The sequence below is a fragment of the Pristiophorus japonicus genome, chromosome 13, assembly GCF_044704955.1.
Source record: "Pristiophorus japonicus isolate sPriJap1 chromosome 13, sPriJap1.hap1, whole genome shotgun sequence".
Lineage (NCBI taxonomy): Eukaryota > Metazoa > Chordata > Chondrichthyes > Pristiophoridae > Pristiophorus > Pristiophorus japonicus.
This window is the reverse complement of record NC_091989.1, coordinates 160,554,054-160,567,028: the sequence shown is the minus strand read 5'-3', so window position 1 is coordinate 160,567,028 and position 12,975 is coordinate 160,554,054. Positions and strand designations below refer to the sequence as shown.

Below are 12,975 nucleotides of genomic sequence, written 5' to 3'. Positions count from 1 at the left end.
GCTGACCTGGCCATATAGCAGCAGGAGTAAGCCTGCCCAATAAATCTCTGCTGTGGTCAAAGAAACCGAAGGAACAGAAGCAGATTAAAATGTGACTGGGGATCTAAATCATTTCTGAGAATCAGCATAAGTTTGAACCAACTGGAAAAGATTTTAAAACTCATTTTCTGTTTTTATTTTCACTTTTCCCGGACCACCAATCTTAATCTACTCTGCGACTGCTCTTGTTGATTTAACTTCTCTGTTGAGATTTCATATAGAATCAATCACAACATTTCAAAAGTGACTTTCTCTTGCAAATACATATGGTGAGAATTGTGTACATCCTGTTTTGTCTCCTTAGCAGAACTCCATTGGCCACACAATAAGGTTTAAGAGATGGTATTCCAAAACGTATCTGAATAATTGGAACCAGCACATTTAAAAATTAATTTCTTTCATTAGATTTCCTTAAAAAAAGTCCGCGAACTTGGGATTAGTGCGTATACCTATTAACAGCAGCACTTCCATTTTCAAATACTTACTATTAACCACACTTAATAGATGTCCTTCTAACTCCTCAGATGTTGAGTTACTTTTCAAAATAGTCTTGTTGCTTTTGCTGTAGAAATTGTTACTTAGTATTTGAAAGATAAGCTCTAAGGAGCTAAAAAGCAGGTTTCAAACACTCACTTCTGAGCTTGATTTTTGCCATTTGATCATAAAAGTTTTTATTGGTTTATACAGCCTGGTAACTAGAATGAGATCACCAGCAATTGAATCTAGGCTTATACTGTAGTGCGAGGAATGTTAGTTTAATGGCCCTGTCAAAAACATTAAAAGTTTTAACAATAAATATGAAAGACAATCTCCAATCCTAAATTATATTAACTAAACTCATCCATATGTTCTACTCAATGAAACATAAACTTGCATATGGTGTAAAAAGCAAAACACCGCAGATGCTGGAATTCTCCATATGGTCTATATATATGCAACGTTTCTAAGAATACTCTCCATAAAATACATTTGCCTGTCATAATACTATCTTTGGAAACAATTCAAAAATGTGTTTGTATAAGGGAGCTTGTTTGTGTTTTTCATGGTCTCTGTGTTACTGAGAGAGTCATAAATAAATTGTTTTATGTCAATACTCATGGTAAATCAGTGTGTCACAGTGAGAACTACTGTATATCTTTCACTCTTTAAATGGCCACACTTTTGGATAGGATTTTAATTTATAATTAAATAGATTACTTAAAACATTAGAGGAACTCCAGTTCCATTTGACAATATTATCTTCGGAAAATTGTAATTTAGCTATAAATTCAACATATTTTACAAACCAGCAGACTTGTTCTTTTTCTTATGCAGTATTCCCATGTCAATCTTTAAGGAACTTTCCTTGTGCAGCAATTTGATTTGCAGTGATTCTGCCTGAGAAAAAGAATAAGGACCACAATTACTATATTAGAACTTTTCATCTCAACATGCACTGTCCTTTGAGACTGGTATTGTCCCCAGATGGTTCAGTAAGTTTATCTAGTGAATGGTTGAGCAATAGAAGCCATAAATGTCCTCACTCCAATCCCCAGCCTCTGCTGAGGTATCTGATCACATCTAGGACTGTGGTAGTGCTACTGCAATTGGCCTCAGAACGGAAAGTCATTAAGGGTTTCAGCTTGGGATTACTATCCAGGGACCCATCCGGGAAGTACCTCTGTATGAACACTGGATGGAAGTATGATTTAGCATGGATTTGATGCTTGCCATGGTTAAGTAGCTTGTCAAGTCTAGTTGTCAAAGCCCGCTGTTGAGTGATGGTAATTTGGGTGATGTACCCCTGGAACTTTACCCAACAGGAAGTCAACCCCACCTTCAGGAGGGAAGAATATTGGTGAAAATGTGTCAAATGCAATACAGAACACATGTTAGTGCATCAATGTAGATTAAAATAAATTCATTATATTTTTTTACCAAATTGTAAAATAACTGTGATGGCAACTATTTGGTTGCAAACTATTTAGATGTGGCAAGCCAAAATGATTTCTTGTTTTGAAGTAGGATTTATATATATTTTAGAGCCTAGTCAATCTTCAGAACAGTCTGTAGGTGAACTAAAAAAAGATAAATATCAAAAATTAATGAAGGATTTATGTGAGCGGATGAATTAAGACTGCCAAGAACCTGCAAGTAGAATACGCGTTCACTTGGGAAAAATGATCTTTCTCATTTATCCTCCCTCCAGACACCAACTGAACCATTCTGTCCAAACTCAGAAAGAGTTGTCTGAGCCCTAGGATATAGTCTTTTTATTATATAGTGAACCAATGCTGAAGTTAGCAAATAATCCCATTTTATGAGTAGCGAACTGGTTTTATAAAACATTCTTGTAACATTAAAATTTAAATTGCCTTCTCTGAGTACCATATCTCCATGGAATTATCTCACTGTAAAACTTGGGGGCAAATCTATTAGTTGGCTTATATGGCAACAAGCTGATATTCAAAAGAATTATAGACGGTCACAAGGGATATATTCTGTAATTTTACATATTTAACTAAAAATATAATTTTCCTTCTCAATTATTTAAGTGTTATCAGTTAAAACTGCGCTTATAATCTTCTTGAGAAAAAAAAACACATTGTGGAGTTCAGGCCAATGAACTGGAGCAATAGATTGAAAAATATATAAATCATTTTATACCTAATATATGCATAAAACTATAACATTCAAAGAATTGTGCAAGATTTAGTCAACTGATCTCTACTAGAAAGATCTATTAAAATGTCTGAGGTTAGAAGTGAATTTCTGTACCTCCTCTTGAGGCCTATTGGGAAATACACTGCCTGGTGTAGTATACAGACAAAAAGGAAGCAGGTTCAAATCCCCATATTTGCTGAGTTAACTGATCTTGGCCAAACATTGAGAACACAACTCTGATCTTGTCCTCTCCTAATGTACATAAAAGGACACGTTCCATTGGATAGCAGTCAAGAATAGGAGCCCTGTCTGACTTCATTTCATTTCTCCAGCATTCAAATAATGGCTCTTGTAGTACCTCCATGGTCATTTGCTTTGGGACCCAGACCAGGGGTCAAACCCAGGACAATCGTTATATGTGCAGGTTCGTTTCGCACCAAGTGATACACTTACCCAGAGACTCATCTGAATGTGTCCATTTTTACCTGTTTTAAGGGATTCTTTAAGGATATCTCTTTCGGGTCCAATTATTTACAATGTTAACTAATATTTCAAATTAAAAGTTCTTGCATTCTCCACTCTTGGGAATCTGAGCAGATCCAACAATGATGGGAAGAACATAAAGCAAGGTACAGGAAATAACCAGTCAGCCCATCATGCAATTCCTTCTGCAAACCATTTGCTCTAACATGGGCCCTGCTTAATTCAAAAACAAAATATAACCATAACACATTTGCAAATGTCTGTTTAAAGAAAAAATTACTTGGAGTTGGAAATGAACAATATAAAATAGACTTTTGATCAATGAGGAAAGGAGCTCACATAGAGATAGTGTGCAAGGAAATAGCCGATAGTATAAATGAAAACTGCAGGTATATAGAAGGCTCTGCAAGTTTGTACTCCAAAAGCCACACTAATTACAATTATAAACTAAATAATTTCTATTATATTACTACTTTCTGAACCTTAACCAACTGGGTTGGGTTTAGGCCTGGTCATTAACTCACATATTTGAATCATTCCTGGCAGTAGCCCCAGTGTTCGTTGGAGGGAAGGGGAATATTTAGGAAGTATATTTGTAATAAGAATTAAATACTCGGGAATATGTGAAATTACAGGTCTCATGGTTCACTTCAATTAATATGAAGCTAATCTACTGGAATACGTATGTATATGTGCACATATGCACTTTGCTTTTTTTTGGCAGTGTCATTTTTCGACTTCTCTAAATAAATCAACTTTAAATTCAATTAATGCTGTAATTATGGAGTTTGGGCAAAGCAGACTCCAGACAATGTCTCATTGTTTGCGATCAATTACATGCCATTTCAATGGGTTAAACTACTTCTCATTTTAAAGAAATTGACCCTAGTTTGAAAGAAATGAGTCTCGCAATCAAAATAACGTCGGCTTTCGGCACATTTAATGATGAGATGTTTAGTTTTTTTGAGAATACACAAATCTTATATTATGACTTCCAGTAGTGTCTTTATTTTTCAAAGCTCACAGACTTTGCCATTACCTGCTCACATCACATAGGTGGTATTTATGTGACCTTATATAATGATTACGTTGTGTAGCTCAAACCTCAACTCACAATCTCCCTTTTGATTATAGTATCTATAGGAGACAAAGAACAACAGGACTCAGCAACTGCAAAGCGGCCATCAATACCAGGAAGCATGGAGTCACCTCTTTCCTCAAAAAGGCCACGGACATTGGAAGAAACAAGTACAGAGCAGGTATATATCGAGGACACACATTGGGGCCAAGGGGCAAATCACTACGGTTCATTTTGGTTTCACAGAATGGGTGAATTATCTAGTCTGAGTCACTTTTAGTGTATTTCTCCATAGAATGTCCATGTACATGTTTTAACTTTATGACAAACATAACTATTATAATGTGTCTTTTTATACAGCATTTTAGACAGTCTTTAGTTCAGAAGGAGCTTCAGTGCACAATGCTTCAAATCTCAACTGTAGCAATTGAGAGTTATGCAATGTCTGACATATTTACCTCATCACCCCCTTTCATAAGGCCACACACCTTATCTTCAGTGACAAAAGACCAAGGGGGAGAAATTGCAAAGCCCCCCCGTTTAGGGCGATAACGTTTGTGTCGCTACGCAAGTGAAACCGACGCGATCTTCCGGTTAAGCGTTCCAGGAAGGAAGTGGAACGCTAAATCAAGTGCTACCACTTCCCCTGGAGCGCTAAAGCCAGCAAACGGGGCGGTCGCGGTGCAGCACTGCCCAATGTCGAGAGCAGCGCTGCCGGGAACAGAGGCTCCTTCCCTCCATTAAAGGGAAGGGCAATTGTTGCAGGCTCTGCTCGGAAACAATGTCCCTCCTCGCCGACGGCAGCCACGGTCCGTGACGATCAGTCCCAAGCATGCTAACCGAATGCAGGGTTGATCAATCACAGCACAGCAAATCATTGAAAAAATAACCTAAGGGGAGAAATCAAACTTTTCACTGACACAAACGGCCTTACCTTTAAATACCGCTCCCCAAGCGACCGGCCTCCCTAACAACGCCTCCTGCAGCTGCCAATGTTGATGACCGGTGATGCTGCAGGGGGCGGAACCGAAGTTCGGGGCGCTACGCAGCATGTGACGTCACGATCTCCGGGGCGCAGGAGATCATGGCGCTAGGGGTTACCGCCACCGCAAACCTCCACGAAGATTTTGTGGGCGTCGGTACTCTCGCCGCGCCCGGTCACAGAGCCGGTAGCGCCCTGTTATTGCCCCCCAGAGACGCTAATGGGGGGCACAAAGGAGACCAATTTCTAGCCCATATTTCCTTCGGGCTCTGAAATCCCATCTATTGTTATCCATGACATCTTTCTGGTGTTCTTAAGTGATCCAGGGGATTAGTTAATTCTTTCAGTTTGAAGGAACATCTTGAAATTTAGAAGTGGGAAGGAAGGATGCTGGAAATATGTAGTGGCTCCCTTGGCATCTGAGAGGAAAGGGCGATAGGTTGATGTTTCACATGTAAACCATTCTTCTGATTCATATGGGTTTGGATGGGAGTGGATCCTCCACCTAGAACATTGGCTGCCTATCTTTTCTCATTTGGATGCTGGTAAACCTGCTATGCATTGCTAGTATTTTGTGGTTTTGCTGCAAATTTTCAGCATTTGTGTCTTTTCATCTTGGTAATTCAGCCTGTGACAGCCCTTCATAAGACATCTTGGTGCAATTGGTTCATGAAGTTGGACATTAAGTCAGAGGCCCCCTTTGTTTGTTCTAGTGCTTCAGATAGACCTATAAGATTCCCTGGCACTATGTGAGGTGAGGGAGGGCAGTGAGATTCACAGCAGCCTGGTCAACGTTCCTCCCTCAGCCAACACCAGCAAAACCAGATTAATTAGCATTCATCTCACTGCTGTTGGTGGGATATTGCTGTGCTGGATTTCATAGTAATTTGTTCAATGTGAATTAAAAGAGATTTGAATACAAACATGGGGAACTCTGGGTAGGGAGGCTAGATAGCTCCAGACAAATACAGTCAAATGGGACAAATGTGATTTTTGTGATTCTGTAAGTGCTTTGACGTGGGAATCAGAAAGGAGATGTAAAGAGGTGCTATATAACTGCAATTATTCTTTATGTTTGCAATATCAAATGATCCTTTCCTAGAACAACTTAGTTAATCATCTCTCCTTTTTGCCTAGCGGCGCATGGGACAGCCCATTTCTTCCACTGGTTTTATATCCAGCAAACCGTGGACTGGGTTTTTCCATAACAATGTCCTTTTATTATGTGGACAGGATGTTAGCCTGACTCCCAACTCCCAACCAGGAGGATAGGCTAGATGCAATGAACGGTCGCCACTCCATTCCCATTGGACGCGAGTATCCCACTGGATGTCAATCAGATGTCAGAGACTGGAACTCTGGTCTCCTGCTCGCCAGGGCAGCTTAGTCAATGATAGGCCTTCATTTGGGCATGACCAGTGTCTAAGTCAGTGAGTATAAATCAGCTGGGAAGGAAAGGAAATCACACAAGGGAATCAGAAAGGAGAAGAAATTAAGAAGTTGGATATTCTTTCCTGTGGAACAGTCATCCAGCATGAGTCAGTGCCTTCAGAAGCGGAGGAATTAAATTGAAGTGAAAAAAAAGGTTGTGAAAGCACAACGGCACACAATTAGGAAACAATTAATAAATATGTATTGTGGATGATGCAGCAATTGGTGTGCCAACGCATTGTGCCACAAAGTGGTAAGATGCAGAAGAAACTGGGTGTTTCCCCATAGGAAAGGATCATTGGAAGGGGAATTACCGGAATTCTCTCATGTTCTTCCTGGAAGCCTGTAAACGAGCATCGTTTCTTGCAGCCTAGGAACAGCGTATCTGCCCTCTCTCTGCACTGGAATGGTGGATGTACCTGAGGGATTTAGAAAAGGGAAGATACATCAATTTAACATTGCGGGAGGGGGCCAGCAGTAAAGCATTTTAAGGAAAAGTTGAGAGGGTAAGCATCTTCCGTCACCAAAGCTATTTGCAGTACTGTTGTAGAAAGTTTTAAAATATTTTTTTTCCCCCATTTGTCCACAGATGTATCAATGTCCATACTGCAAGTACAGCAATATTGATGTAAACCGCATCAGGATGCACGTGTTATCCCAACATTCCGTGCAACCCATGCTGCGCTGCCCTCTCTGTCAGGACATGCTAAACAACAAGATCCACCTACAGTTACACCTGACGCACCTGCACAGTGTGGCACCTGACTGTGTCGAAAAACTCATCATGGCGGTAAGTGCCCAGTCTATTATATATGGCCCCGATTGTATGTGACTTCAAACTCTCTTCCTTCCCAACCCTGCCCTCCCCGCAGAGTTGTACTTCTGCATCAACAATTAGACTGCATTAATATGTCCATTTAGTGTAGTCAGTTGAAATAATAAATCTTTGAAACATAAAGCTTTAATAGCAACACCGGAAATCTAAACTGCAAGATATATTTCGGTCTTTGGTTTTTGCGCAGTAGAAATGAGGAGATGTTCCCATTATCTGTAATAACTGAAGGGTTTGCAGTAACGCAACACCCGCATTATTTAATATCTATCGTTTCAGACATGCATTTTCCCATTAACCTGTATTGCATCAGTAGAATTAGGAAGATTCAGGGGAGAGAGGGAGATGAAGGCGGCCCCTCGATCAGTGCTATCTTATGTCTGTACTTCGTTGGCTTAGGCAGGAAGTTCCACCTCTACATTAATTCGATTAGCAAAGTACTGCAGTAAGTCATAAATGGCAACAAAAGAGGCAATTTCAGATTACTGTGATTGTCCGAACTTATCTGTCAATTTCATCTTAACAATAAAGAGATTTAAGAGTATTAGCTGTAAAGAGAGGAAGTCGGAGCTTCAGAATGACTACTCTATGGAGCTTCTAATGTAGGCCAGAATTGTTAGCAGTCACACATTTTCAGGTCTACATATATCTTTTGTTAACCCAATGCTGAGCTAGTTTTCTTCATACTTTAAAGGAAAATGTCAAAGTAGATATAGAAGTATAACAAAAGAGTAATAATATATAATCTGATTCTGCCTGTCTAATTGAGGAAGCAGAAACTCACTGTTAATCACTTGATATTCACTGTCACTAATTTTGTAACCTCACTGTAAGATGGAGCTTTTGTACAATACCACATTGATGATACCCCAGCTAAAAGACGATCTGCATGTGTGTCAGCTTGGATAGTTGGCTCTTAGGACCCTGAATATTTTGGCATTAAGTAACCTTTTTAAAACGCAGTTGCATAACTACCTGCTTTGAAGACTATCTAGCACTGTAGTGATGAAAAAAAAATCACAGTTTGTGATCTGGTAAATTTCTAATCAGGCTTTGCGCACCTACTGTGGAATAATCAGTGAAGTGCTGTTGCAACAATGGAAATGGCAATTAGTGACTGACGATTGCAAGAGTCTCGGACAGAATGAGTGGCTTTTGTAAACAAAAGGCTCAGGTATATAATCATATTGTGACACTCTAAGTCTACTTATGTGGTGAAGTTTAAGAACTAATGCAAAGTGACAAAATAATGAGAAATCTTGTCTATGCTTCTGAAGGCAATTGGATTAGTAGTTAGTGTGGCATTATGGAGTTTAAAAGGTGTTGCATATGTGTATCATGTACTTTGAACTAAAAGGAAAATGCTAAATAAATGCATAAAAGGATTCTATGCTCATAAAAGGGAAACCCTGCTATTCTGGAGCACAGTAAGTGACCGCTTAATTCAGAAAATACGTTTCACTATTACAGCTTGATGCAGCAATGTATTTGTCAGATAGAGGAGAAAGTACCTTAGCTGATGATTTGGCAGTCAGTTTTTCAGAGCCTCTAATGTGGTTGTTGTCATGGTTACTGTTTCCTGCTTATGCTGCAGAGCTCCTAGCATTACTAGAGACTTCAGCAACTCCTTTTAATGAAAGTATGCAGCACACTTAATCCACTTGCCTACATGTGAGCGCTTAAAGGCCTCAAATGACATCTCTGAAGCACACCACTAAATATGACATGGGTAGCATGTTATAGTTTTTGAGAATAATACAAACCTTCTGGGAGATTATTTCTCCCTGCTTTGCTGCTCCCTTAATAATTCAGAAGATTATGCATTGTAGGCATTTTCAGTATGAATATTTTTAAAAAAGGAACAAAATAAAAAAATGGAGAGAGCAGTCCTTTCATTATAATACACATAGTTGGAGAATGTTAATTCTCCACTGATTGTGATTCTGTGATATTACATCTCATGGAATTGTTTTTATCCATCCTTCTGTAAAACATTTTGGTTTCGTTAATGAATAACTTCAAAATATATGCAACTTATGACTGGAGTATTTCTTCATAAAGTGCATACACCTTTCAGCTTAAGGCCAGAATGCTGCATACTTATAATCAAGCAGTACCATTTGGAAGGATCAACCAATACATAGGCCCTCAAGTTTTGTGATGCAGTACGTACGCAAAATTGAAGTACAGCTGAAAATGTATTTGCTACATATAAAATATTGAATGCCTCTCCACAAAATCCAATTTTTTGTACCACTGTGTTAGTGCCACTGGCTTCCAATGCGTGACTCTTGTGCAGTTAACCGCAACTCCAACCCGAGTGTGTCAGATTCATTAAGGCCAGAGGCCAGAAAGACCGAGTAAATAAGAATGCATCATCCCAGCCGCCTTCCTAGCGAATCCGCCAAGTTTATTTGGTGTTGCCGCCGGCTGCATTGGGAGCCAGTGGCGCAAACGTAGCAGTTACAAAATCAACCATAATGTAGCAGATTTTATAAGTTGCCGGCAGCCCGTGACTGATAATCGGAAAGTGGTGGTCGTCAGATTTCAAAGTTAATTATTGTTGGTTTGTTTGAAAGCTGAAAAAGAGGAGCAGTTTAGTGTCATGTTTTATCATGAAGTCATTGTGACACAGCAACAATAGAAAATGGTTCCACAGTTGGCAGCCCTTGAGGAACATGATAGAATAATACTGTTGTCCCTGCTGAGGGAATCAGCAGCTGAAAACTGATGGTGTGCGTCACGATCCATAATACTTGTGTTGAAGTTCAGCTGCGACATTTTCTCGAACATTCAACAGAATAATATGATGTCATAATGGGGGTCAATAAATTAGCAATTGAGCAACACATTAATTTTTGTTAGATTATTAATTTTTAATCACATTGCAAATTGAATAAGTGGCAGCTCAGCAGCATTGATATCTCAGCTAGTAGACCTAGACTTGAAATCAGGTGGCCCTCGCCACAGGAAAATACATAAATCATGTGGCAAATCATCGTAAGAGTAGAGGGGAACTTGCCAGTCACTAACGATCACTTCCCGCATTACTTAAGCATGCTTCATCTGACCTCACCCAGGTAGCACACTGATAGCCTTTGACCAGTCCTCTGTGATAGGTCCTTACTACACAGTATAAATGCACACGAGGCCCATGCTTGAGAGAAGGTCAGTCTGTGACCTGTCCTTTATTCCTTAGCACTCCAAGTGATGAAGGTGGGTGGAGCTTCCCCTTTTGTACCTGAAGGCCCAGGTTAGGAGTGTCTCCCACCTAGTGGTCATTGTTCTCACAGTGTACAATTTAGATCAGATTATACATGGGTTGCATTGCTGGTTGAATACATGACACTCTGTGCCCAACTTTCCAACAGAGGAGCACAGAGTAGATGCTAGCTTGCTTGAAAAGATAAATGAATTAGGTAAAACTTTTACAAATTATGCGACTTCCAGCTACGATTGAATATCCAACGTGAAATTGTATCTGCACTATTTCACCAAACTGAGGGAAGGCTAAAGGATCGTTGGGTTTAATCATCAGTTTCTCAGCCTTTATGTAGCTTTTGCAAGACAAGTATATATGCCTATTCATGACTGTCCACATGAAGAAAATATGTCAGATTTTTGAAATCTGAATAAGGAAATGTTATTTCCTCCATGTACTGTGCATAAAGGTGTTCTTTTGTCTCTCTCGCTCAAATGCAGGTATTGAAGATGATCATGCTTCATTAGGCAGGAGTCCTGTGAGATGACAGCCATTTTGAACTATGTTTGCCAATTAAATTGTCTAAATTAAAAGTGACCTTGGGATTTCTCTGGTAGATGCCAGCTGATAGCTAAAGAAGCAGTTTTTTTTAAGTGAATCAACTTCAAAATGGAAATGAGTGTGGGAGGAATTCTTTGAGTAAAATGCTTAACCTCTTCCAGTCCAAACCTTTCACGAGAGTAAAGATCTTGTATACTGGGAGCCAATTGTGGGATTTGCAGCATGGGTTTGTTTTATTTATCATTTAATTGATCATTAAGTCCAGTAGTGCACATAAACCTGCCATGAATTGATTTACAAGATCAGTTTCCTGTGTTAGGTTGGTCTACCTAGATTGTAGTTCAAAAAATAACCTTACAACGTTTAAAAAAAAACTCCAGTCTTCCGTAAAGTTGCAGTATTTTCCTGATAAAATTATTTCAGTTGTTATGAGTGATTCTAGCCATTTAAAGCAGACTCGGAAGCTCTGCAATATTTGCATCCTCTTCTGTTTCAATATACACAGTAATAAATAACTAAAGTAATCTTCAGTACAAATGAGGCAAATCTAATATTGTGTAGGTTTCAATACTGAATTGAATTCATACAGGCTAAGAGATATAAATCTCGTGGGTAATATAATGAGTATGGTGGGGCCCTTCGCCCACTGGGCTCTAACAAATGGATAGTTTGGGCACAAACGGCCAGCTATTTTCCAACCAAACTACAGGTCGTGCACTCTGAATTGCCAGATTGAGTGGCTAACAAGTGAGGCATGCTGTCGGCACTAAAGACTCAAAAAATTCCCCCACCCCAGTGCCTTTGAATTTCTCAAAACAACAGAAGACAATTTAAAAAAAAAAATTAATTCTCTGGATGTGGGCGTCGCTGGCCTTTATTGCCCATCCCCACTTGCCCTTGCAAAGGCAGTGACGGGCCTTCTGATGTGCATGTGGCGACGGTGCTCCCACAATACTGTTAGATAGGAAGTTCCAGGATTTTGACCCAAGTGGTGATGAAGGAATGCTGATATATATCCATATCAAGATGGCATGTGACTTGGAGCAACACTTGGAGGTGACAATGTTCCCATTCACCTGCTGCCTTTGTCCATTTCTACGGGGTGGAGATCACTGGTTTGGGAGGTGCTGCCAAAGAAACCTTGTGTATTCTGTAGGTAGTACACACTGCAGTCACGTTACACCAGTGCTGGGGGTGGGTGGGTGTTTAGGCCAGTAGTAGATGTGCCGATCGACAAGACTGCTTTGTCCTGGATGGTATCGAGCTTCTTGAGTGTTGTTGCCCTCCAGGCGAGTGGAGAGTATTCCATCACACTCCTGACTTCTTCCTTGTAGGTGGTGGAACGGCTTTGGGGAGTCAGGAGGTGAACCATTCGTCACAGCCTCTGACTTGCACTACTAGCTACGGCACTTGTGTGGCCGGTCCAGTTGTGTTTCTGGTCAGTAGTAGTGACTCCCTCAGGATTTTAATGGTGCTCGTAATGGTAATGCTATTGAATGTCAAGGGGAGGTAGTTCGGCTCTCTCTCGTTGAGATGGTCATTGCCTGGCACTTGTGTGCCGTATAGGTTACTTGGAACTTAACAGCCCAAGTCTGGATGTTGTCCAAGTCTTGCTTCATTATCTAAGGAAATACGAATGAAGTTGAACACTGCAATCATCAGCGAACTGCCCCACTTCCAACCTTATGATGCAGGGTAGGAGATTGATAAAGCAGCTGAAGGTA

The 12,975-nt window shown here is 40.0% G+C and overlaps 1 protein-coding gene across 1 annotated transcript in view; it reads left to right on the top strand.

The window, feature by feature from the left end:
• The window catches only part of zfhx3b (zinc finger homeobox 3b), a 232,418-nt gene that overhangs the window by 199,705 nt on the left and 19,738 nt on the right, over nt 1-12,975 (top strand). The window contains exons 4-5 of the mRNA XM_070898222.1: nt 4,300-4,424; nt 7,246-7,446. Of these exons, the coding sequence (XP_070754323.1) occupies nt 4,300-4,424; nt 7,246-7,446 (326 nt within the window). The remainder of the gene's footprint in view (nt 1-4,299; nt 4,425-7,245; nt 7,447-12,975) is intronic.